Source organism: Stegostoma tigrinum, chromosome 10 (genome assembly GCF_030684315.1).
Source record: "Stegostoma tigrinum isolate sSteTig4 chromosome 10, sSteTig4.hap1, whole genome shotgun sequence".
Taxonomy (NCBI): Eukaryota; Metazoa; Chordata; class Chondrichthyes; order Orectolobiformes; family Stegostomatidae; genus Stegostoma; species Stegostoma tigrinum.
Genome location: NC_081363.1, coordinates 72,926,285 through 72,953,478, shown reverse-complemented (window position 1 = coordinate 72,953,478; position 27,194 = coordinate 72,926,285). Strand labels below are relative to the sequence as shown.

The window sequence follows — 27,194 nt, the reverse complement described above, 5'->3', positions numbered from 1 at the left end:
TCTGCACATTCACTACCCTCTGAGAGAAGAAATTCTTCCACATCTCTGTGATAACTGGGCAACCCATTATTCTGAGATGATAAAATGTGAGGCTGGATGAACACAGCAGGCCAAGCAGCATCTCAGGAGCACAAAAGCTGACGTTTCGGGCCTAGACCCTTCATCAGAGGGCTCTCTGATGAAGGGTCTAGGCCCGAAATGTCAGCTTTTGTGCTCCTGAGATGCTGCTTGGCCTGCTGTGTTCATCCAGCCTCACATTTTATCATCTTGGAATTCTCCAGCATCTGCAGTTCCCATTATCTCTGAACCCATTATTCTGAGATGACCTTCCCACAAGGATTAACAACCTCTCCAAATCTACCCTGTCTAAATGTCCTATGAATCTGATATGTGTCAATAAGGTTTCCTCTCATTCTTCTAACCTTTAACGAATACAAGCCCAATCTACTTAACCTGTCCTCATAAGACAAGCCCACCATACTAGAATCAACCTAGTGAACCTTCTCTGGACTGCCTGCAATTCCCGAATATGAATTAATCTTCAAATTAAAGCATAGCAGTTGACCCGATCTTTGTTCTTATCCTTCTTTGTCAACCACCTCTCCCTCAGCCCAGCCTTGCCTCACCTATCTGTGTAACCTCCTCCAGCACAGCCATCTCTAAAATCTCAACATTACCCCAACACTGGCACTTCATGCATCCCCAATGTTAGTGTTCCACCATGTGTCTTCAGCTGTCTATGGCCCAGGTTCAGGAATCTCTTTCCGAAGCTACTGTAAAAATCTACTCCTCTCTCATCTTTTAAGACCCTTACCATACCTAATATCTCCTTTTGTAGCTCAGTGTCAACTTTTGTTTCATATACTCTAAAAAGAGTCTTGGAAGTTTTACAATGTTAGAAGCAATATTTAATGCAAGTTATTGTTGTTGATCCAGTGGTCCTCAGGGTACTTCTCAGTTACTATTTACGCTTAACCCTCCCTTCATATGATGACCTCAGTAAATCTTGCTGCTCTGCTTGGATGCAGGATATCCCCAGCATTGACATTTGGTAAAAGACAATGCTCTTAGCAAGACTTTCTTTGGTCTGTCATTCAGCCCCTTAAAGGAAAAGAAAGACTTAGATTTCACTGATATGAGGGCATCCAAAACAGTTTAATAGCTAAGTACTTTTGAAATGCCATGACGACAGAAATGCCGCAGTCACTTGGTTGTTTATGGGATTGTGCTGTGCATGATGTCGTTACGGTCAGATCACCGCAATTTTGATTGAGAGGTACATTTTCACCCAGGCGCTGAGGAGAACTTCCCTACATTCCTTTTAAACAGCGTGTCACCACAGTGAAGCAGAAACGAACCAAATAAAGTAGCCAGGAGCAAGATCCATTAACATTCAGGAACCTTTCTCAGCAAATAAAAAGAATCTATTTAAGACTCAATAACCAGAAGTTGGAGGGGCTTCTCCTTCTCTGCTGCTTTCTCCATAGCAATGGCACAACCAATCAGCGTCAACATTTCTCACGACATAGAAATTGTTGTGATCATTTGAAATTTGAATTTCTTGCATTTGTCCTGATTAGAGCAGGATTAAAAAGTTACATCAGGGTCTGTATTTTCAACGATGCTCGAGTTCTATCCTAGTAAAGGCCAAAGAAAGAAGCAAGACAGAATATGAAAACTCTTAGAAGGAAAATGAAATCTAACCTTGATTTTTTAATCTCAATATTTTAAGCGACAGTTATAAAGGAGAATGTATTATAATGGGATAGTAGTAACTGGAGACTTGTTCAATCAGTACTTTGTATCATTTTTACAGTGGAAAAGAACACATTTTTAAAATGTATGATAATGAAGAACATAATGCAAGTTAAAGTAGCCAACATTTCAAAATCTGATAGTTTCCGCTCCTGGTTGTAAAATAAATAGATACAGAAACTGCTGACGCAGTGATCATAATTTTCCATGGAGTTGGGAACTCAACAGCTGAAACAGACAAATTTCAAATGTTGATCTATTATTCAAAATCAGATGACAACTGTAGACCTGTGAATTCAACATCAATTGCCAGGAAGCTATTAGAAACAAACATTAGAGGCAGGAGACTGGATTGTATATGATAGTGGGCTCCATACACACTAATGTGTCCACTTGGCTGGTTCATCCTGCTTTATTTTTCAGATGAAGATCCTGTAATTAGAATGAGGTGGGAATTCCATCCATCTCCAGGAGGATTGCTCACCTCACAGGGTGTCAGGCCAATTGGGAGTAAGCTGTTCTATGTAACTAGCAGGTACAGTGGCCACTGCTAGTTCTGCAGGAGGCCCAGGAAGAAAGGCAGCCAGGGATGCTCACAAACCCCGGGATTTCACTGGGGTCGGGATGGCAGGTTGCAGAAAGTCGGGTCAAAGGAGCCTGTTGTGGAGGGGGGTTTGCTGAAGATGAGGAGCTGCGTTTGAAAGTGGATATCCTCATCCTCCACTTTCACAAGCCTGCAGTTGGCAGGTTAAATCTACCAAGCTGCATAATTGGGAGGGGACCTCTCCTGCCTCCCATTATGTCAGAGAAGAGGGTATTAAATTGCCCATTTAAAGAGCCTGACTTGGGTCATTGAGGAGGGTGGGCAGACCATCCAACTCCTCCCCATTTGCCCATAACATCCGGGCAAGAGCAGATAACACGTGCCCTGCCAATGGTGCAGTTCCCGAATTTCAGAACCAGATGCCTGCATTCTTGTTAGCGGGTGGCCCGTAAAATTATCCTCAGAATAGCTCAGCACTTTGATCAAGTATCGGCTAATCACAGAGTTTGTTTGAAGTTGTGATGGGAGGATCAAACCTGACTAATTTTCAGGAGTGTACATCTGAATAATGCTGATGCAGATTTCCAGAAGGTTCCACACAAGGGACTATTATGGAAATAGGGAGAAGGCTGCAGCTATTTCTGTGGAACGTCAGAGGCTGGAGGGGGGTTGGGGGTGGTGACCTTACAGTGGTTTATAAAATGAGGGACATGGGTAGAGTGAATAGCCAAGGTCTTTTCCACAGAGTAGGGGAGTCGAAAACTAGAGGGCATTGGTTTATGGTTAAGTAGGAAATATACAAAAGGTATTTAAGAGGCAGCTTTTTCACACACAGGATGCTGTGTGTCTGGAGTGAGCTGCCAGAGGAAGTGGTGGAGGCTGGGACAATTATAACATTTAAAACACATCTGGATGGTAAATGAATAGGAAGGGTTTACAGGGATATGGGCCAAATGCTGGAAAATAGGACTAGATTAATTTAGGATAATTGTTCAGCATGGATGAGTTGGACGGAAGGGTCTGTTTCCGTGCTGTACATCTCTGTGATGTATAAAGATGAACAAATTGGACATAACCTTGTGATCTTGGTCAGAAATTGAATAAGAATGAGAAACTGAGTGTTCTATGGTTGGGAGGATATGACAAGCTGCAGTCTCAGTTTTTCATATGGTATGCAAATGACTTGGATAAAACAATAGAGAGTAGTACATCTGAGGTCGCACACAGCACTAAATTGGGTGACACAATCAGTTTGTGGGTGGGTGCTCGAAGTTGTAGAGGAACAGAAACAGTAAGTGAGGAGATCGATGTCAGATGACATTCAATGTTTCAGGTGCATGAAAGACAAATCTGAACATTTGTTAAATGATGAATCATGACTCGGATATGCAAAGGAGCAATGGAACTTAGGTATTTAAGGAAACAAATATTAAAAACTGTTTCACAGGGAATCTAAAGGCCTTTGTTCAAAAGGGTTTTGAATTTCCATAGACTTAAAGTCCCATAGTTTTAAGCATCAGGGACAATCATGTCTTTTGGAGGTGTAGAGCAGGGATTCACCAGAATGACAACAGAATTGAAAGAAATCAAAACAGAAAGTGCTAGGAATGCTCCACAAGTCTGGCAGCATCTGTGGCAAGCAAAGCAGTGTTACTGTATCAAAATGAGTATGACTTTCCTTCAGAACCGAAAACGTGTTGGATTTTACGCTGAACTAAAGGAGGAAGTGCAATTAGGAAACAATAAGCAACTCGCAGGAGAATTTAGCTCAATGAATAACTGGGCACAAAGTAAATTCAAACCAAATAGGAGCAGCCATGAATTACAGCATACTGTGTTTTTTTAAAAATGAGAGCGTACAGAATAGAATCCCTACGGTGTGGAAACAGGCCCTTTGGACCAACAAGTCTGCACTCACTGTTGCAGCATCCCACCCAGACCCATTATCCCGTAAACCCACCTCATCTACACATCCCTGAACACTATAGCAATTTAGCACGGCCAATCCACCGAACATGCACATATTTGGACTGTGGGAGGAAACCCACGCAGACATGGGGAGAACGTGCAAACTCCACACAGACAGTCGCCCAAGGGTGGGATTGAACCCGGGTCCCTGGCACTGTGAGGCAGCAGTGCTAACCAGTGAGCCACCGTGCCACCACTTTCATGCACCTGAAACATTGAATGTCATCTGACATCGATCACCTCACTCACTTCCTGTTCCTCCACAACTTTGGGCACCCATCCACAAACTGATTGTGTCCCTCAATTTAGTGCTATGTGTAACCTCAGACATACAGCTCTCTATTGTTTTATCCAAATCATAAGACATAGGAGTGGAAGTAAGGCCATTCGGCCCATCAAGTCCACTCCGCCATTTAAACCATGGCTGATGGACATTTCAACACCACTTCCCTGCACTCTCCCCATAGCTGTTGATTCCTTTTGAGATCAAGAATTTGTCGATCTCTGCCTTGAAGGCATCCAACGTCCCGGCCTCCTCTGCACTCTGCGGCAATGAATTCCACCACTCTCTGGCTGAAGAAATGTCGTCTCATTTCAGTTTTAAATTTACCCCCTCTAATTTTAAGGCTGTGTCCACGGGTCCTAGTCTCCCCACCTAACGGAAACAACTTCCTAACGTCCACCCCTTCTAAGCCATACATTATCTTGTAAGTTTCTATTAGATCTCCCCTCAACCTTCTAAACTCTAATGAGTACAATCCCAGGATCCTTAGCCGTTCATCATACGTCAAACCTACCATTCCATGGATCATCCGTGTGAATCTCCGCTGGACACGCTCCAGGGCGAGTGTGTCCTTCCTGAGGTGTGGGGCCCAAAATTGGACACATTTTTTATATCATTTGTATACCATATGAAAAACTGAGACTGCGGCTTGTCATATCCTCCTAACCAGAGAACATTCAGTCTCTCGTAGCATTAGCACAAAGCGATTTTGATCTGGAGTAAAAGTAAATGCATCCTTTGGAATGAAGAAGCAAATAGCAAATAAAGGAATTAGATGTCCAATGGTTTTAGCACTGGCCTTTCGCATCCAGCACCTGGGTTTCTATTCAAGCCAAACTATGGAGACGCACATGTCTGGTGCGCGAGGTGAACTGGGATAGTATTAACACAATTACTTGAGAGTAGGAAGAAGTTTAATGGTGTTACAATTGAGTATCGGTACCTGCAAAGACATGTGATGGCCAGTGGTGTTGGATAAGTTTAAAGGGATATGGGCCAAACACAGGCAAATGAGCTTAGTTTGGGAAACTTGGTCAGCAAGGACTAGCTGGGCCGAAGGGTATGTTTTGCTGCTGTATGACTCCATTACTCTGTGAGTCTATAATGGCCTGGGCAGGGGCAATGAGTCACATTGGTGTTTTAGGGGCTACAATTGAGCTGGAAGTGATTCAAGCTGACACTGAAATAGAACTCCAGCATGACGATAATTCCTCAACATTTACTGCAGAATGTCTGCTTATATGTTGAAAATAGAACATTAGTATGCATCACCAGGAGATTCCACTTTCAAAAAGAGCATGCTAGATCCTTATATGACATTCGTTTGAGCGCACTTGATAATTTTGTTAACTATGCCAATACTTCAAGCATGTTCAGGTGGCAAACGATTACATTATGACAGTACCTTCCATAAACCTGGCTACTATTCCCTCGAATAAAGGCTTCAGGGGTCATCTAACTGAGGAATATCAAAGACGAAACTGAATTCAATAGCATAGATAACAAACCACCCATTTCCCCTCAAAGGAAAGCAAAGAAACAACTTAAAATGAGAGTTAGGCTATTTGAAGGTGACTCCAGCACATACCTTTATGTACAAAGGGCTGTAGGTGATTTGGAACTCTCTCTCAATTGTTGTCTTAATTGGAATTTTCAAGGCTGGGACTTTTTAATAAGTGCGACTATTAAGGGATGGGAGTCTAAAATAATAGAGTTGAGGTACAGATCAGCTATTGCGTGGCAAAATAGGCTTGAGGGACTCTAAGGCCTACTCCACTTTCAAAGTTTTTGAAACTCGAGGTCCAAATCAGGAGCTGGAGTAGGCCATTTGGCCCTATATGCTTATTCTGCCATTCGGCAGGATCAAGGCTGATCTGCTTATGCTGGCTACTCCCTGCCTTCCCCCAAGCTGTACTTGTATGCAATGATGTGTGAGCTTAAAGCTTTACAGTCTTAAGCTGAAGAGACACCAGCGTTACCAAGCTATAGAAAGTATAAGCAGGTTGAAATACAAGGCAAGCCAGACTATTCCTTCAGATCATGAGAGCCCAAGAGGACCTTAAATGTTATAACAAAGAGCTAAGTTATGCCTTTGGAGTGATCCACCAGATTAAGACAGCAACTGAGGTCAAAGATCCATTAGATACTGGGCTGGGAGTGAGAGTATGAGAATGCAGGGCCACAATGGGCTAAGTGTTTGCCCTACAGATGCTGAACCAAATCACTCTCATTCACATGCTGAGGCCAAGGTTGTTGTTTTCTGAAAATCACAGTGGAGCAGTCAAGAGAACATTTTACACTTTGAAAGACTGCTGTAAGACTGCTGTCATTTCTCAGGAGGACACAATGAAAACATACAAAGCCTCACTAGGACTTGAATAAATATGAAAATGTTAGCTAGAAATGGCAGCAAATTAAACTGAGAAATTAAAGTATCCAGGTTCACAGTCTTGGATAAATATTGGCATGGTAGCAATCTTCACTAAAAGAAGAGCCAATCAGACAAATTCCATTGTAAAACCACCTCTTAGATATTCTGATATAGTGATCAATATGTAGTTCCATTACAGCTGATCAAATGTACAAAGTTGGAAGGTTTCAAGAGGAAAGGGGTCTAATAAAACACGGCTGCATTTGATATCATTCCTTTTGAAGCTTCATTACTGTCTTGGTGCTAAAGTGAAGTCGACCCTATTTTGTTTAAATCCAGCACAGCCCCTTCTCCCAAGGTCTCTCAAGCAAATATTACTGATATTGAGACCCCATGCGCCATCTCAACAGCTCGGGCTTGGTTTGAGCTCAATTTGACAAACCAGGACCAAGATTTCACACATCACCACAGTACAGGAAGAGGCTCTTTGACCAATGAAGTCTGCACCAGTCTTTTGCCCCACATGAACTGCCTTTTCCAACCTCACCCATCTGTTCATCTGCTTTCAACATTTGTTGTTTGACCAGCTGTTTCGTTCCCTTCTGAAGCAATTTTCAGGACTCTGATGTGTCTGAGAATTCCAACCTTCTGAGGTTGCTTTAATTCTTCCTCTGATTGTCTTAAATTATTGCCTGTTTGTTACTGTCACATTGACGAAAGGAAATGAACTGTCAGTAATTACTTCATTGCATACTTTATCATCCTTTAGCCTTCAACTTCAGGTGAAAATAGCTTTCACTTCTGAAGTTCTTCTTAAGAATCAGAGTCCACTTCATAGGTAACACCCCAGTGAATGTACACGACCTATCTCCATTACTTTTAGCCTTTTCCACACTAGGACAGCCAAGACTGCACATGGAAGATCAATCACATTCTAGGGCCTTGTACAGATTAGCATTACCGTTTTCCATTCTGTGCCTTGATTTACAAAATTAAGGATTCCAAAAGCTAATTACCAAATACATCGGCAATGGCAACAGGCAAGGATACAATTTAAAGGGAATCAACCACTATGATCTTCCCCCACAGTTAAGTGAACGGTGCATATGTCCCAGCAATAAGGAAATGCAATGGGAATTTTTCATACTGACAACCAATGCTGTGAGGTTTGGTGATGAGTACTGTTAAATGGTGAAAAGTTCAGAAGCAAACACTCTGCATTTACATCTGGTTAAATAGCAAAGGCATCACTGGGGCAGTTCAGCCACAATGCACAACCTTGCCAAGTAAACAAATCCTTTCACCACACTTTATAACACAGGAAGGAATCCCACCTCAGGACACCGGACCAGCTGAGTGTCCTGTGTTTGGACCAAGGTCAACTCAGTTTGCTCATTCCTTCCCAAATATAAACTACTTTCTGTGCTATACTGTGATGGAGTAGACAGCAATGTACTTTTTAAACACAAATGGCTTTGTTGACGCAGAGCTGAAGCCTCACAGCCCTTGTCAATATGCCATGCTTACAACAGCAATGCATTCCTTATAAAATAAACTGCAGTTCACCCTCTGGCCTTTGCCTTTGAACGTGTTTGCAGCAACTTCAATTAAACATCCTGTTGGCAAACAATCTTTGGGCCCTGAGCCCCACACCAATTGCGACTCCACCAAACCCAGCAGTCAATTCTGAGGCAGTTAGGATTGAACAGTTGTAGAGTGGAACCACACAGCTTCTGCTTACCTTCACATGATATAGACAAATCATTTAGAGCACCAGTTATTTCCTGCACTCAACTGACTGAGGAATTGTGGCAGAAGGAAAATGCAGTATAGGCAGCATGCCTGGGAAACAAAGACCCACCCAGTGCACAGATGTCACTCCAGGACAGCTGAAGGAACCTGCAAAAGATGCTGCGTGGGACACCAAATGCATAGTAAGCTAAACAAGCCAGACAGCTTCAAGTCTTTGCTGATCTCACAACATCAAGAATTTCTACAAAGCCCTGAAGACTGCACACAATTCCTCCCTCACACAGCTACTCTTCTGTTCTCAGCATTTAGGAGTGAGGTATCTCTCCTGCCAGATGGGACAGTCATTGAAAACAGCCAGCTGAGGTTTTTCCATACCCACCCATCTGCCTTCTATGGGATAGCTACAGACAAGCTTCCAGCCTGGCCATGCAAACCCTCTCTTCTGGGGAGAGTTAACAAAACAAACAAACCTCTAAATGGAGCCTCCAAGCCCAGACTGGATCCCAGGAGAAATCCACAAATCTGGAGGCTTCTAGGTAACCACTAAACTCACATAATTATGTCTTAGAATATGGGATCGAGAAATCTTTGCCCAGGAGCTCAAGAGAAAATACAACAATCTGTGCATGATAAACATAACCAATCTTTCCGCTTGTGATATTTGGTAAGATTCGAGCTACAGTTCTATACACAGAACGTGCTGAGAACTGCCAGAAAGTCAAAGTGAGTCGAGTTAAAGGAGAGAGGAATTTACGATGTGACCTTCACCCTTTGACAATACGAAGGAAGTTCTGTGAACAACAGTTCGGACTCTGCTGTGTCTTCAATGACCAGGCAAAGCCTTTAGTACAATAAATAGTGTTGAAAGCCTTTACCAAAACTTAGGTTGTCCTCTTAAGGTTACAAACCTGATACAGCATTTTAATGATGGAGTGGCAGTGAGAGTCACTGATTGTGGTGAATATACTCACCCCTTTGATGTCACAAATAGTGTGGAACAAAGTTGTGTCATGGGCCCTGTGCTCTTCGAAATGTTATCTGTTGCCATGCTTTCTGGGGCATTTGATAAAAATATTGGAAAAAACATCCAATTCAGAGCAAGTCACAACCTCTTCAACTTGAGATGACTGAAATCTCAACTTAAGACATCCGCGATGACGATATGGAAAACGACACTTGCTGTATGCTGTGTGGGCTTGGCTTTCAAAGAACCAATTACTGTTTTACAAAAAGGGTTAACCATCAGTTTAAGGGAGACAGAGATACACATGCAAACGTCCCTAAACTCTGACTATACACCCAGTAGGGCGATTGGTGACACACACTGAAGGCTGTAGATAACTTCAACCACGCAGAAGCACAAGTTCCAGAAATGTCCAGTCTTTAGAACTGCAGTGAGATCAGCAGTTTCCCATTTAGGCAAGAGATTGTGCAGGAAACGAGGTATGAAACTTACAACAAAAGGTGCTGCATGCTAAACTGTGAAAGTATCTACCCCTCCTACATGGCAATGAAACTACCTACTCCAGCTACATTAACCAGTTGGATAGGTTCCTCGTGAACCATCCTGAAAATTATGGGTATTCAATGGAAGATCAAACACTGAGGTACTTCAAAGAGCAGAAATTTGTGATATTGAAGCATTCGTCATGAGAGCACATGTAGTGGACATGTGGTACACATGACTGCCAGTAAAACCCCTAAGGCAGCCATTTATACACAGCTTAAACATGGAGACCATCTGCAACGTAGGCAACAAGCTTCAAGTGTTCCTTGACAGCAAAGCTCAGCAAATGCAGCAGCCCCACCACAGACTGGGAGAAAAACGCACGAGAAGGACTTACCAGAGGCACAATCTCAAATATTCCTGCTGCTTCTTTCAAGCAGAAGCAGCAATTAAAAGGAAGCAAAAAAAGAAACGAAAGACTGGCCAGTCCCAATGTGTCCTTGCCCATGGTATCAGTCTGCAACCAGACTCCACGGCCATTTTAAAATGTAGAACGGATGATTCTGTGCAAGTAAGGAACAGCCATTTTTAGTAATGAAGATCAGCAGAAGATGTGCCCACCTCACTTCAGGATGACAAATACTTTTGACCCAATTGCTTCCTTCAGTGATATTGTCACCAAACAACCACATCTGTGCTTCCACATCTTGCAGAGATGTTCTATCTTCAATGACCAATTCATTGAGAGAAATGATCACATAGAGGCTAACCGAAAGGAACAGGAGAACAAAGGAGTGGGGGAGAGACAAACAGAAATAGGAATGTGGGATTATTTCTTTGACAAATATGATACGATAGGCAGCAGCTTGATTCTGTTGGTAGTACTCTGGCATTGAAGATTACAAGCTGAAGTTCTGTATCAGTGTGGGAGCTCAAAGCCCAACAAGCTCTGCAGTGTAGGATGGGAAGAGAGGTAAGAATGTGCATTCTTAATGGTCTCCCCCAGCAAGTCATGTGGGTGTTGAAGATCTGTGGGAAAACTTGAAGCTATTCTTCACACAGCTTGCCGTTTGGTAATCACAATGATTGAGAATCGTGAAGATTTGTACTGCCCTGCAAAATCACTGTACTTAGCATCAGAAGGGCATGGAGCTCACCACCTCCTGGAGTATTTGAGGTCAAAACCACCGACTGATTTAAGAAGTAAGCACAGGAGAGAGAAAGGTACAGAAGAAACAGTTTGTTGGGCAAACTAAGCAAAACAGAAAGTGGCTCGTGTGGAGTATAAACACCAGCACAGACAAGATGGGCTAAATGGCTTGCTTCCTGGGCGTAAATACTATGTCAAGTGCTTATTTAGATATTGATAGATATGACACAGTGCATTATTGATTGAGAAGTGCATCTGAAAACTAATAGCACAAACTCAATACCTCCTCAAGCAGAGCTGTTCACAGCATTCCTGAACAGCAAGGCTATGGGTGAGATACAGTCACCTCTCTGATTACATCATATGGTTGGCTGTCATTCACATTCTTTTGAGAAATATTGGCAGTGTGTTTCCAATGGGAGTAAAGGTCCCAAATGTTCTGAACTTCTACCCCTCAGCAAAAATCAGTTCATGATGTTTTGTGATGGCAAACAAAATTAAATCTCTTTTCACTTTTCTCCACAGAATTACTGTATAAAAGCTAACAATTTATGGGCACAGGAAGTGACAATAAACTCACCAAAATTGGCCCACCTCAGCAAAATATTAGAGAACTGTGAGAGAGAACTCAAATGGATGCATGTTCAGACGGGGCTGTGGGTACCACACAACAATAAATTTGTATTCATACATTGCCTTTAGCATTGTGAAATGTCCCAAGGTGCTCAAAGGAACTTTATGAAGGAAATGTGTACTAATAACGGGATGTGACTGTGTCGCCACCGACCAGAGCCGATGTTTGTTCATCATGACAGTACCTGAGCAAATGAGCCATCTTCATTACATTCGGGAATGAAAACTGGTTCCTGCGGTTTTTTGGCCTGTTCCTGTGCTTGCTGTGCCCTTTCTGTTCGACACTTGGTTGGACCGGATTCTGTAAAAAAAACAAGGCTGTGTTTTGACTGTTGTGTTTACAGAGGATAGCTTTTAGCATGACACAACCAAATATGTTCCGCTTCATAACATCTCTTCCCCCGAAAGCTTTTCCGAGGATTCTTCAGCCCGCACTCTTCACCAACACCTCTGATATACAGCTCTGATATGTGGCCAGTAATGAGACTACGGTCTCAGACTCTGGAAAGTGCAGACTAGCGGTGTGAACCATCCCCCTTCCTTCTTTTGCCATCCTCTCCCTCATGTCAAGAGCCAATTTATCTTCATTCAGTATTAGACCCAATAAGTGAGCGGATTTCTATTCTAAACTTGCGTCTAAATACAAGAAAAATAGGGGGAAAAAATCATGCTACCAATGAAAGGAGACTTCAAAACATGGTCAAGGGCTATTAACAAAATATTGTTTCATATGGAGACACCAGATTATTATATTCTGAGCTACTTTGATTCAGATTAGCTGATTTATTAATTTTTGGTTCAGAATCTTGAACATTTCATCACAATCCCCATTATAGAGCCATAGAGCATGGAAATAAATGGCTTGTCCACGCCAACAAAGTTTCCCAATCTAAACTAGTCCCATATGCCCACGTTTGGCCTATATCCCTTTAAGCCATTACTGAGACCTGTTCCAGATCTATTAATTGATTAAATTTAAATTCATGACAAAAGGCATTTTACTGCATTGACTGAGTCACAAAACTGGGCAGAATCAGCTGGTTACACTGTCTGCCTCTGGCCTGGAAAAGCCCCAGGTTGGAGTCTATCTCCAGGCCTTGATGGCTTTGAGAGACCCCAGCTGCTGTTACAGTGTAGGCCAATGCTTCCTTAGATAAACAGGGAATGCTGGCTGTGGAAACACCATATTGGGGAGAGAGAACAGTGAGACATTAGGGGTGGCGCGGTGACTCAGTGGTTAGCACTGCTGCCTCACAGCACCAGGGACCCCTGCTCGATCCCAGCGTGGGGTCACTGTCTGGGTGGAGTTTGCACATTCTCCCTGTTTCTGCACAGGTTTCCTCTGGGTGCCTTGGTTTCCACTCACAGTCCAAAGATGTGCAGGTTTTAGGTGTGTTGGCCATAAGAGATTCAGGGGTAGGGGGTAGGCCTGGGTGGGATGTTCCTCAGGAGGGTTGGTAAGGACTGCTGAGTGGTTTCCACAGTGTACTGATTCTATGATTAACTAAACAGGCCAGCCCTAACATCGTGCAGAAATTTCTGTCACAGTGATGAGCCCAAACAGATCGAGGATATTAAACTGTCCAGTTGTGGGCCCCACATATTAAGGAGGGCATCCAGATCCACAGGAGCTGACTGTCGATTATCACTCAGGAGATCAGAGGTGAGCCACCTCAGTTATGGAATGAGACTGGAAAATCTGCGATTGCTCTGCACCAAGAAGGGGACATTAAGGGAAAAGCTGGGCCACATTATCTACAATGCACTGCCTGCAAGAGTGGTGAAAGCAGATGCAATAGTAACATTCAGAAGTAAGTTGGGTACACAATTTAAGAGTAAGAAGCTGTGGCAAGAACACAAGGGAGTGGGAGCTAGATGGATAGCTCTTCCAATCAGCAGAGGTACTGCAGCCTTCTGTGCTTTAAGGTTCTTTGATTCTACTTCTGTGCATATGTTCCAGTAATGGTCAAAGTGAAACATGGCCTGCATCATCCTCAGAGTGCAGTGAAGCTGCCGTTGGAACCTCTCGGTGAAATTTACCAACTTCTTGTGGTGACTCATCGTATAACAAAACTGCTTTTGGCCAACCTGTTCTCTGTGGCATTGTGAAGGGTGAGGAGAAGGCAGATAAATTACCTTTACATCTGCCTCGATGTGTGATCTCCAGCGTTGAATCTCTACACTTGGCCCTCAGGAAATCACATCTCGATTCATACGTCCGACCATCCGACACGCAGAGGGGCTTCAGCTGTGAGCCAGTGCAATGGACGTTGCACTCCAGGTCTTGGTCACGGTCCCCTATTAGAAACTGGTAATGAAAGAATCGTAGATGAAAGAACGCCCAACACTGGGACAGACAGATTGTGCAAGCTCGACTTTTTCACAACATCAAAACTCGACAGTTTTGCAATACAGTAGTTACGAAGGCCAAATGTGTCTTAAAATAATAGCTCGGAATGTCTTTTCACAGATGGCATAGCAATTTCCAGAAAAAAAAGGCGCCTGAAGGAGTTTGTGTCAATCAACACTAGCTCGCAATCTGAAACTCTCCAGGCACCTTGACTGGGAAAGCTGGGCAAGTGAGCAATGTTTGTTTTGGAGCAAAGCACAGCGTTAGCTGCCGTCGGTGCAACTCACCCTGTCGATATGTCACTTTACGAAATAACGCAGATGACAATAATTTGACAGACAGATCAAAACAAAACCAGCTCAACAAAGCCGAGAATGTTGGTACAGCTGCCATCCGCTGCACAAAGAACGCTCTGAAGCAGTCAGTACACCCACAGTCAGACGATGAAGTCAGCCCCACTGCCGTTTCTAGTATGATAAACTTGGGACTGCCTGCCTTGTGCTTTCGAAACAAGTCAACAGGCAAAATCGTGAAGGACCCTTTCAGCAGGTCCCCCCTGGAGACGAGGGTGACTTGCCTCCACTCCCGTTTGATGGGCTCTGACATGGGTGCGAGGTGCCAAGCAAACTCCGTTCACACATGAAATGGGCAGTGCTTAAAGGTTCGGGCAGATGAGCCAATTGGGAGATGTATGCCCTCTCTTCACCGCTGCACATTCGCAGTAGACGCAGTGCTCCTGAATGAGGCTTTTCCGTTTCGATCAGGGGTCTCCTGTGCATCGGTGGGAATGTTTCACCTCTTCAGGGAAAGACGTAGCCGTGAACCTCAGAACCTTCCGACGTGCCCAGATTCCGAGTAATTGGCATTTGCTTCAGGATTCTGCCTGTCAGGTACGCAAACAAGTCCAATCCAGCTAGGTCTCAGCTAACACCTTAGAATGGAACTGTGGAAAGTTACTTAGTATAATGTTGTACTCGTTGTGTTATAGTATTGTTTCATCACAAAAAGTCAATGAACAAAAAATGCATGATGAGGGCTTCACGCTCATCAGTTCTCCAACAAATTGTTGCAAGGTTCGTATCAGAGTATATGGAATCACCTTTTAATAAAACTCAGTAACCTTGCTGTCTATGATGTTAGAGATAGTAGGAACTGAAGAAGGGGCTAGGCCCAAAACGTCAGCTTTCCTGCTGCTTTGATGCTGCTTGCCCTGCTGTGTTCATCCAGCTCTACACCTTGTTATCTCTATGATGTTAACTGATTTTAGCCAAGATGACAAGACAGTCTGGTTAGTCTCAACAACTCAAGGCAGGAAGAGAGGTAGATTCCTGCTTCTTCTCAAGACCCGGATGAAGATGGAATTGGATTCAGCTGTAGATTCGTTGAATCAGACAGTACGGAAACAGGCCCTTCGGTCCAAGCAGTCCATACCCCTCAGGGTCAAACAACCTGTAGATACTCACAAACAGTGGTCACTTTGAGCAGGGATCTGAGGAAATAAAACTCGCTAGTGGGTTTCACAGTTTTCATCCCGGATATGCAGTAAGGCGACCAACTTCACCTCAAGCTCTCAACGAACTGGGTTCCCTATAGTGCCAGGGATTTCCCAGTCCCCTGTCTGATGACCAGGTCACCCGCAAGTCAGATTCTTGCATTCGAGAAAACCTTCAACCCAGTGTCATCTCCATTCAGGTGGCAGATCAGCTATGGCACCAATAGGCAGCAAGAAGCCTGTCTGCTTCTTACTAATACCACAACTTGCTGGAATGAATGTCACCTTCCCGTACAATTTCTGCCCAGTCATGAAGCTTTGACACCTCAGAAACCCGACAACAAAAAGTGTTCATCCAGCTTCACACCGTGTTATCTCAGATTCTCCAGCATTGGCAGTTCCTACTACCTCTGTAGCAAAAAGCAGGCTTGTTCCTAGAGAGCTGCAGTTCCCAGGAACCTCAGCATAAGAACTTGCTGACCCGCCCTCACAGTTTTCAATAATATTTACAGAAAGGCGCACTCAATTTTCTCCAAGTACCCAAACTGTCTCCCTGAACCATCTCAAGCTGGCAAATGGCAGGCACAGGACAACTTCTAGTGAAGGGCAGGAATGAAACACATTACCACGGGCCGCTTCTGTTTGCTGTCTGTGTCAACTTGCTATTTTGTGAATAGGTGGACCGGCATAGTTTCAGCACCCTGGGCAATGTGCACTGCCAGTGTATGCATGCCATGTTGCTCCTAAGGAGCTGTCCCATTGGAGATTCGCACACCCGGACAATGCAATGCAGCCCAGGCAAATCAGAGCTTTCCTTTTGCCATACCCTCCACAACCCAGCTCATGAAAAAGGGGTAACGAAGTGTGAAGCTGGATGAACACAGCAGGCCAAGCAGCATCTGCAGTTCCCATTATCTCTGATCATAAAAAACGGGGTTGAACGTAGAGATGGGGGGAACATGAGGTCTCTTCTCCAAGGAAGCTGAAGCTGAGGATGATGAGATAGCAGGGCTATGGGCTGACGTGCCAGAGAGGCATGTGCCAACCTCAGAACTGCCCACACCCAGGGACGCTGAGCTACCACACAAGTTTCTTCCATCGTTGTGTTTGTTGTGAACCGTCCGGCTGGGAAGCCACCACGTCCACATTTCAACAAACCTCAGCTGTTGGGAGTACAAGCAAAGTTCTTCTACAGTCTGCCTATAATGTGATACTCTGAAGGAAGGAGATACCTCTGTTACTTGGTGTTAACCGCACACCCCAGCACCAGCTACACAGTGAACAAGGATCACTGGCCAGAGGGTTTCAATATACTGAAGTAGCACTGCATTTAAGAAAAAAAGGGTGTTTGGGGAATCACTTGGCTGAAAAAAGCCTTCCCAAGACCGTGACACCTCTGAGCTGATGTCCTTCGTCCCATTCTGCCCCCTCTCTGCCTACAGACCTGTAGACAGTTGGTATCCTACACTGTACCTCTGCAATGGTCATGCATTGTCAGTGAGTGCCCTTCCAATGCCATGAAGTGCACACGGAGAAGGTGTACTTTACCAACTCCCGAGGATGTGCCCAGTCTCCAATGGAGACCGCACACAGCGAAACACAATCTTTGTCTCCTGATGCTCGCGTCCTCTCAGCATGACTTTCAAGAAGTGTCTATGTGAAACCCAGTGCGAAGCTGGCCCAGGCCCAGGCCCAGGCCCAACACCCTGCTATTGAACTGACGGAACTGAACTCTGTCTCTGCAGCTTTGAAAGCACTACCCAAGGCTGGGTCCATGGCTCGCTGGATTATGAAGAGCAAGTACAGACACATATTGCTAATGCAGACAGGTGTCCCACAGGCAGCATCTCCTTGTAATGGGGAGGGTGGGGGAGATGCTGCACTGTTTTCACTTCAGATAACTGTGTGGGCAACTAGCAGGAGTATGTGACTGTGAGTATGTGACTATGAGTATGTTACCAATTAAGCTCTGGTGCCACCAAGGTGCCCTCGAAAGGATTTCTTCTTCTTTAGCCGACCACTACATCCAGGTGCAAGTCTGGTACATCCTAGTAACAGGGAAGACCTTGGTTGACATCCCCTGTGGTATCAGAAGCTGGAGGTCCCCGGGATGGTGAGAATCTCGTGCACGCAATGTGGCGTGCAACCTCTTTGGTCCCATCTGCTATGAGGGAAGAGAGGGCCAGTGCACCTCAGTCATGTCCTGATTTGAGACTCCTGGAGTGCCTCCTGCTTCCTGTGGTAGGCATCACCTCACCTTCTCGAGAGGAAGGGGCAGCTGGAGAGAGATCATGGTACCTCATTGTCGTCCTGCCTCACCACTGAGTGCACATGGCCAGCAAGATAGAGCACTGGTCCAAGAGCATATTCAGCAGGCACTGAATGGTGTGCAGAAATTGTCACACTAGCAGGTTAACATACCAGGCAATGGTTGGTTCTGTGCCAAGTTAAGACATTCCTCACGCATAGTGCAAAAAAATAGTCAGAACATAATGTCTAACCTGGAACAACAGATGTAATGTTAGATTGGATTCAGTAATAGGATAACATTTGTTGGACAATCCTGAGTATGCTAGAAATTATGCCAATAACCAATTTAGGATTATCAGTCACCGTAGCTTGTTTATGTTCATACATGAGGACCTGTCCACTTCAGAAAAAAAAGGAACAACATAGGAAAGGGGCAAAAGAACAAGGGTATCGTGCAGTTTTCACAATTAAAAATGATGGAGGACAATGAGTTTCCTTGTGCAGACAATGCCTTGACTAATTAGAGTCAACTTGTCAATCAATCAGCATCCTTTTGTATAATTACTTATTCCCCATGAAATCTAGCGTTCTTGAATCTGTCCTGATGGGTGGAAGACGAAAAGCTTCGACCACGTCCCTTTTCAGCAGTTAAAACAAATTATTTTGGAATTGATCAGCTTATTGCATTTTTGTTTCTATTACGCTTAATCAAAGAGGTTTTGTTTCCTTAAGTAACACGCATGAGTTTTGTTTTAAAGAGGCAGATACAGACTTTCCGGAAACATTTTGCGTAAAAGCAAAATACTATGGATACTGGAAATTCCTGGAAGTTGTGAAGAAGAGTGATGTAGGCTCGAAACATTAACTCTGCTTCTCTGTCCACAAATGCTGCCAGACTGGCTGAGTTTCTCCAGCATTTTCTGTGTCTGTTTCTGGAAACATATTTGTCAAACCATTTGTTGATAAGCACAGAACATATTGATATAAATCACCAAGAGATGCATCGCTGGTGCATTTTGTCACTCCAGCAAAAAGGATGCAAAGAAAGCATCAGTACCCACTCATTCTCCACAAAGTATTTAAACATCCTGGCCAATATTTATCTGTGTCAATCAACATCACAAACACAGATTATCTCGTCATTATCACATTGCTGTTAGTGGGAGTGTACAGTGTACAAATTGGTGATTACATTTCCTACATTGCTAGTCTAACAACCCTTCAAAAGCACAACATTGACTGTAAACTGCTTTGAGACATCCGGTGATCATGAAAAGCATTCTACAAAACAAAAACTGTTATCATACAGGCAGAATATTTGGTCAAAATGGATATGTAATACTATAAATCTTCCAAGTGCAGTGTTCTCTCCCCACGAGAAAAAGCCCTGAAATGCATATTTTATATGGAACGTATGACATAGAAACAAAAGTGGGCCATTCAGCCCATTGAGTCTGTCTGGCCATTCAATGAGATGGCTGACCTAATAATCCTCAACTCCACTTTCCTGCCTTTTTGCCATAACCCTTGATTCCCTTCCTGATTAAAATTCTTTCTCTCTCAGCCCTAAATATGCTTAAACATCCATCCTCAAAAGCTCTCTTCAGAACAAAGTTCGACACATTGATTACAGTCTGAGAGAATAAATGTGAGACCTGTTATGGTGAGATTATGCCCTCTGGTCTTAGACTGTTCCACAAGGGGAAACAACAAATCCACATCGACCCTGTCATGTTTCCAAAGAATCCTTCAATAAGGTCACCCCTCATTCTTCTAAACTCCTATAAGGATAGATCCAATCTCCTCAATTTCTCCTAATGCGACAGTTCCTCCATATCCAGGATCAATGGATAAACCTTCTCTGACTGGTTACACATCCTGTATATCCTTCCATGGATAAGGAGCCAAGTATTCCAGCTATGTCTCCTTTAGTTTTTGCAAGACTTGCCAATTTTTATACTCCATTCCCTTGAAATAAAGACCCAGCATTTCACTTGCTTTCCCTATTATCTGCTGAACGTCTATGCCAAGGTTTTGTGATTCATGCACAAGGAATCAGCTCTCTGCAGCCTTCCTCCATTTAAATAAGATTCAGCTCCTCTATTTCTCCTGCCTCACATCATGCTACATCGTATTCCATCTGCTATGTTTTTTGCCTGCTCACTTAGCCTGTTTATAACCCACTACAGTCTCTTTGTAGTCACCCTCACAACTTGCCTTTCCATTTATTTTTGTGTCATTCATTAACTTGGCTACTGTATATATACTTGCCTCATCCAAGTCATTGATCAATATTGTTAGTAATTATGACCACAGCACTGATATCTGTGGTACTCTGCTTGTTCCAGGTTGCCATCCTGAAAATCTCCCTTATCCCAATTCTCTCTCTTCTATTAGTAAGACAGTAAAAGCCAGAAACAAGTAAAATGATTTGTGTACAAGCCCTGTTAGATTTTTAACGTCACTATGATTTAAATCAGATGGTAAAATTACCCTTTGGCCCTCACTTTATTTTGATATATCTGATGTTAACCCATATGGAATATATAATGTGCAATTTGTGGTGCCTTGTTTTCTTGTATAATCCTGCGGTTTCTTAAGTCAAATCTCAAGTTGCAAACAGACATCATTGCCTTACTATATCATCCCTTTACTGTGAGTGAGCTAGTATCAAAACAAACCTAAAAATAAGCTTCAGCTATTCTGCTACATACATCAATTTAAAACTGATTTTTTTTAAAGAGATTTTAAAATATCTTTCATGACTTTGCCAGCTCAGTCTGTTTTCACCAGTTTGTATGTGCCATCCAAAGACTTCTTACCATGTATTTGAACTGGCACAAATAGGCCATCCACCTGTTTTAAAATCTCCCCACCATAACCAACATTCCCCCGCCCACAGCCTCATCCCATGACCAACCCTCCCTCTCATCCCTGCCTCTTTGACCTGACACAACCCTGTCCATCTTCTCCCATCTATCCACTCCTCCCACCTCACTGACCTATCCCCAACACACCCTACCTGCACTCACCTATCACCATCCCACCTACCATCCCCAGCCCAACAACCCTGTCTCTATTTCATTTCTGAGCTCCCTCCCCCATTTCTGAAGAAGGGTCCCGACCTGAAACGTCAACTCTCCTGCTCCTCCGGTGCTGCCTGGCCTGCTGTGCTCCTCCAATGTTGGTGTCTGTAATTGAGCCACTGTATGGATTTTAAGGAATGGCTTCCTCTCGTGATTTTGAAACAACATCATGTGGTTCACTTCAGCTGTCCCTTCAGAAGTTTCCTCCTGCCCTGGCATTCCCATTCTGAAGGTACAATTCAATGTACAGCTGCAGTCCCTTCTCCTGGCAAGTTGCCTGCTTGAACAGGCTCGGCAGCTCAGTGGTTAGCACTGCAGCCTCACAGCGCCAGGGACCCAGGTTCGATTCCACCCTCAGGCGACTGTCTGTGGGGAGTTTGCACATTCTCCCAGTGTCAGCGTGGGTTTCCTCCATGTGCTCCGGTTTCCTCCCAGAGTCTGTAGGTATGCAGGTTGGGTGGACTGGCCATGCTAAATTACCCGTAGTGTTCAGGGATCTGTAGCTGAGGTGGGTTATAGGGGGATGGGGATGCTACAAGGGTTGGTGTGAACTTGTTGAGCTGATGGGCCTGTTTCCACACTGTAGGGATTCTAAAATAAACATTATTGCTGCAATAGCGGGCCATTCAGCTAGGAGGGTGACAATTGACTTTGCACACTGGAGACATCACAGTCAAGCTTGGCCTCAACTATCTCTGCTTCTCACACAGACGTGGAGCAGTGGTCACTCAGTGCTAATCAGGAAGCCAAGAGGACATGTCCTATTCTGTCCGCACCAACCCAGGGGGAGATGAAGCCAGTTGTTGAGTTTTCTGCTGGGTTTTCACTCAAAGTACAGCATCAATAGCGTGAATAGCAAAACTCCGAGTCCAGTTCCACCTGGCTCGGCTGGTATCTGTCCGGACTCACTGATTCTGCAGATGCTAGTCCAAAAAGCAGTCATCAGCTGTAAGGGTGGGTGGATGGTCTCTGGCACCTTCCTAAGGCTGTGGACTTGAGCTTGTGGATCGGCTGCTGACTAGACGTTGTGATGGTGGGGGAATTGGGGTGTGGGGGTGTGGAATTGTGCGGACTTACGGTGCTTTGTCTGCTACAAAGCTCTCCAGATAAGTGGGCTGCCAGTGAGGGGGCGCCTCCATCTCTTCCTGAAAGTGGCAGCATGAGATTTAATCATGAAAAGTCTTAAATATGAGGTGCTGCATTTTGCTAAGGCAAATCAGGGCAGGATTTATACACCGAATGGTAAAGTCCTGAGGAGTGTTGCTGAACAAAGAGACCTTGGAGTGCAGTTTCATAGTTCCTTGAAAGTGGAGTTGCAGGTAGTGAAGGAGGTGTTTTGTATTATTGATCAGTGCATTGAGTATAGGAGTTGGGAGGTTATGTTACAGCCACATGGGACATTGGTGAGACCACTTTTGGAACACTGCATTCAATTCTGGTCTCCCTGCTACAGGAAATATGTTGTGAAACTTGAAAGGGTTCAGAAAAGATTTACGAGGATGTTGCTGGGGTTGAACAGTTTGAGTTATGAGAAGGGGCTGAATAGGCTGGGACTTCCTACCTGGAGCATCAGAGGCTGAGGGGTAGCCTTATAGAGGCTTATAAAATCATGAAGGGCATCTGTAGGGCAAATAGCCAAGGTCTTTTCCAGGGTAACAGAGTTCAAAACTAGAGGGCATAGGTTCAAGGTGAGAGGGGAGAAGGACCTAATGCAGAAATATTTTACATGCAGAGGGTACTCCGTATAGGGCACGAACTGCCAGAGAAAGTGGTGGAGGCTGGTCCAATGACAACATTTAAAAGGCATCTAGATGGATATATGAATAGTAAAGGCTTACACGGATATCAGCCAATGGGACAAGATCAGTTTAGGATATCTGGTTGGCACGTACGTGTTGGACCGAAGGGTCGGTATCCGTGCTGTACAGCTCTATGACTCTAAGTCACACTACAAGGTACTAGATAAGCCCTGTCTGATATATGAGGACGTCTATGATCCTAGAAGGGGGTGCTACCTTTTCTACTCATTATTAAACTCTTTTATTAAAGTTCTGTGTCGGGCTCAGAATGGTGAATAGTGAGTTTAGGCATTATACCTTTGGAACAGGAAGCTTCCAGGTTTAATTGGCGCTAAGGAGGTGATTTCAATCAGAGTAAGTGAGCATTTGCATATGAAAATTTGCATTACTTCTTCAGACCACATTCCCGTTTCTCTGTAGACAATCAGTGAGAACAGGGATAATGGGAACTGCAGATGCTGGAGAATCCAAGATAATAAAGTGTGAAGCTGGATGAACACAGCAGGCCCAGCAGCCTCTCAGGAGCACAAAACGTCCTGAGATGCTGCTTGGCCGGCTGTGTTCATCCAGCTTCTCACTTTATTATCAGTGAGAACAGGGCTCCTTTGATTCTCCAATGAATTCCAACATCCCTGTTTATTCCAACCCCCAACACCCACAAATGGCTGAACATGCTACTAACCAAAGCTTTTGAGTTAGCATGTGGAGAAGAGTTACTTATTGAGTCATGAGTCGTACAACACAGAAACAGACCCTTTAGTCCAACCAATTCATGCTGACCATGTTACCAAACTGAACTAGTCCCTCCTACCCGCACTTGCCCCAAATCCCTCCAAACCTTTCCTATTCATTAACTTATCTAAATGTAACTGCATCCACCACTTCCTCTAGTAGTTCATTCCACACAAACCACTCTTTATGTAAAAAGGTTTCCTCTCATGTCCTTCTTTAAATCTTTCTCCACTCACCTTACCTCTGCCCTCATGATTTTATAAACCACTATAAAGGTCACCCCTCAACCTCCTGTGCTCCAATGGAAAAATATCTCAGTCTTTCCAGTCCATTTCTATATTGTCAAACTCTCTATTCCTGGCCACATCCTGATAAATCTTTTCTCAACTCTCTTCAGTTTAATAACATCCTTCTTATATCAGGGCAACCAGAACTGCACACAGTATTCCAGAACAGTCACTGTGCAACTTTCTCTACAATCTCAACATGATGTCCAACTCCTGTCAATTCCTATATCAAAAGTTTTAAACAAGATACAGGCTCCCACATGCAGCATGAGCCTTGAGAAGAGCATGAAGAAGCTTTTTTTTTCTGAGAAAATTTGAAGGTGATAAGTTGCCTGTGGCTTGAGGATTTCATCTCAGTTGAGTGGCCATCAGTCCATACTTGTTCAGGACTGAATGTCAAGATCGAAATGTAGATGCTGCATTGCTGACGCTTCTGTGTTCCTACTTCACAAAGTTTGTCTGCATTCTCCTAAATTAATGGACTACAACTGCCAAAGATTCAGTGAGGTTTGTCCCATCACTGTGAAACAGCCTAAAGAAGTACTCAGACAGACGATTCTGTGGCCAACAGTGAGATATCAGAATGGTTTGTTAGCTCCGTGGAGCCAGGATCAAAGATATCTTAGAGAGGATGCAGAATATTCTGAAAGAGGAGCGGGACCAGCAGGAGGTAATTGTACACATTGGAACTAGTGACATGGAGAGAAAAAAAGGACATGATTCTGAGCAGAGAATACAGGAAGTTAGGCACGAATTTTAAAATAGGTCTTCTTGAGTCGTAATATCTGGATTACTCCCTGTGCCACGAGATAGTGATGGTCGGAATAGGAGGATAGAACAGATGGATCCGTGGCTGAGGAGCTAATGTAGAGGAGAAGGAGTCACATTTTTGGATCATTGGAAAATCTTTGGGTAGAAGTGACCTGTATAAAAAAGACAGATTGCACCTTAAGTGGAAGGGGACTAATATAACAGGGAGATTTGCTAGAGCTCCTTAAGACAATTTAAATTTGGCTGGGGGGTGGCGACAGTGATAGTGGTGGTGATTGGTGCGGGGATGTTTGGGATCCAGGGAGCAAGTGAGGAAACAGATCAGTCTGAGACTGGCACAATGAAAACAGGAGTGAGTCAAACTGACAGGACAAGCAGAAACAAAGCAGAAAATGATGTAGGACTGATAAATTAAACTGCAGTGATTTCAATGCAAGAGGCCTAACAGGGAAGGCAGATGAACTCAGGGCATGGTTGGGAATATGGGCCTGGGATATCATTGCAACTACAAAGATGTGGCGCATGGATGGACAGGACTGGCAGCTTAATGTTCCAGGGTATGGATGCTATAGGAAGGATTGAAAGCAGGGCAAGAGAGGAAGGGGAGCGGCGCTTTTGGTTCTGGATAACATTACAGCTCTGAGGGGGAGGATATTCCTGGGAAGACATACAGGGAAATTATTGGCATGGAAGTGAGAAATAAGTCAGGGATGATCACCTCGTTAGAATTGGATTATAGACACCCCATTAGTTGGTGGGAAATTGAAATACAAATTTGTAAGCAGATTACAGTTATCTGTAAGAATGACAAGGCGGTTGTGGTAGGGGATTTTAACTTTCCAAACATAGAGTAGGTCTGCCATAGCATTAAGGGCTTGGATGGAGAGGAATTTGTACAGAAGAATTTTCTGATTTCAGTATGTGGATATACGTACTGGAGAAGGATCAAAATTTGACCTACTCTTGGGAAATAATGCAGGGCAGGTGACTTAACTATCTTAATTCTATTAGTTTTCAAATAGAGATGAAACAGGATAGACTGGATCTATAAGTTAAAGTTCTAAATTTGAGGAAGGCCAATATTGACAGTATTGGGCAAGAACTTTCAGAAGTTGATTGGAGGCGGATATTTGCAGACATGGGAAGCCTTCAAAAACGAGTGTTTTTTAAAAAATTAGTGTCCAGGGACAGTGTGTTCCTATTAGGTTGAAGTGTAGGCTTGTAGGTGTACAGAATGCTGGATGACCAGTGAAATTGAGGTTTTGGTTAAGAATAAGAAGGAAGCATATGTCAGGTACAGACAGCAGAGATCGAGTGAGTCCCTAGAAGGGCATAAAGGCAGTAGGAGTGTACTTAAGAGGGAAATCAGGAGGGGATAAAAAGGAGACATGAGATAGCTGGCAAATAGTGTTAAAGAGAATCCAAAGAGATTCTACAAATACATTAAGGACAAGAGGGTAACTAGGGAGGGAATAGGGCCCCTTAAAGATCAGCAAGACTGTCTATGTTTGGAACCGTAGGAGATGGGGAGATACTAAACGTGTATTTTGCAACAGTGTTTATTGTGGAGAAGGATAGAGAACTTAAGAGAAATAAATGGCGATCTCTTGAAAAATGCCCATATTACAGAGGAGGACGTGCTGGAGATTGTATAATGCTCCAGGACCTGTTCAGGTGTACCCTAGAACTGTATGGGAAGTGATTGCTGGGCCCCTTACTAAGATATTTGTATCACTGATAGCCACAGGTGAGGTGCTTGAATACTGCAGGTTGGCTAATGTGGTGCCACTGTTTAAGAAAGGTGGTAAGGAAACGCTAGGGAACTATACACTATTGAGCCTGACATCAGTAGTGGGCAAGTTGTTGGAGAGAATTCTGAGGGACAGGATTTACATGTGTTTGGAAAGGCAAGGACTGATTGGGATAGTCAGCATGGGAAATCATGTCTCACAAACTGGATTGAGTTTTTCGAAGAAGTAACAAAGAGGATTGATGAAGACTGAGCTGTGGATGTGATCTATATGAACTTCAGTAAGACGTTTGACAAGGTTCCTCATAGTAGCCTGGTTAGCAAGATTGGATCACATAGAACACAGGGAGAACTAGCCATGTGGACACAGAACTGTCCGGAGGAAGAAGACAGGGATGGTGGTGGAGGGTTGCTTTTCAGACTGAAGGCCTGTGACCAGCGCTGTGCCGCAAGGTTCGGTGCTGGGCCCACTGCTCTTTGTCATGTATAGAAATGATTCGGATGTGAACATAGGAGGTATGGTTAGTAAGTTTGCAGATGACACTAAAATTGGAGGTGTAGTGCACAGTGAAGATTACCTCAGACCAAATTGAGATCTTGATCAGATGGGCCAACAGGCCAAGGAATGGCAGACAGAGTTTAATTTAGAGGTCCTGCATTTTGAAAAGGCACATCAGCACAGGACTTGTACACTTAATGTTAAGGTTCTGGGGAGTGTTGCTGAACAAAAGCCTTGGAGTGCAGGTTCATAGTTCCGCGAAAGTGGAGTCGCAG

The 27,194-nt window shown here is 43.9% G+C and overlaps 1 protein-coding gene across 6 annotated transcripts in view; it reads right to left on the bottom strand.

Annotated features, from left to right (window-relative positions):
* The window catches only part of smoc1 (SPARC related modular calcium binding 1), a 226,136-nt gene that overhangs the window by 186,091 nt on the left and 12,851 nt on the right, over nucleotides 1–27,194 (bottom strand). For all 6 annotated transcript variants that reach the window (XM_059649276.1, XM_059649277.1, XM_059649279.1 and 3 more), the window contains exons 2-3: nucleotides 14,040–14,211; nucleotides 12,089–12,204 (exon numbers count right to left, since the gene is read on the bottom strand). In XM_059649276.1, coding sequence (XP_059505259.1) covers nucleotides 12,089–12,204; nucleotides 14,040–14,211 — 288 coding nt within the window. The remainder of the gene's footprint in view (nucleotides 1–12,088; nucleotides 12,205–14,039; nucleotides 14,212–27,194) is intronic.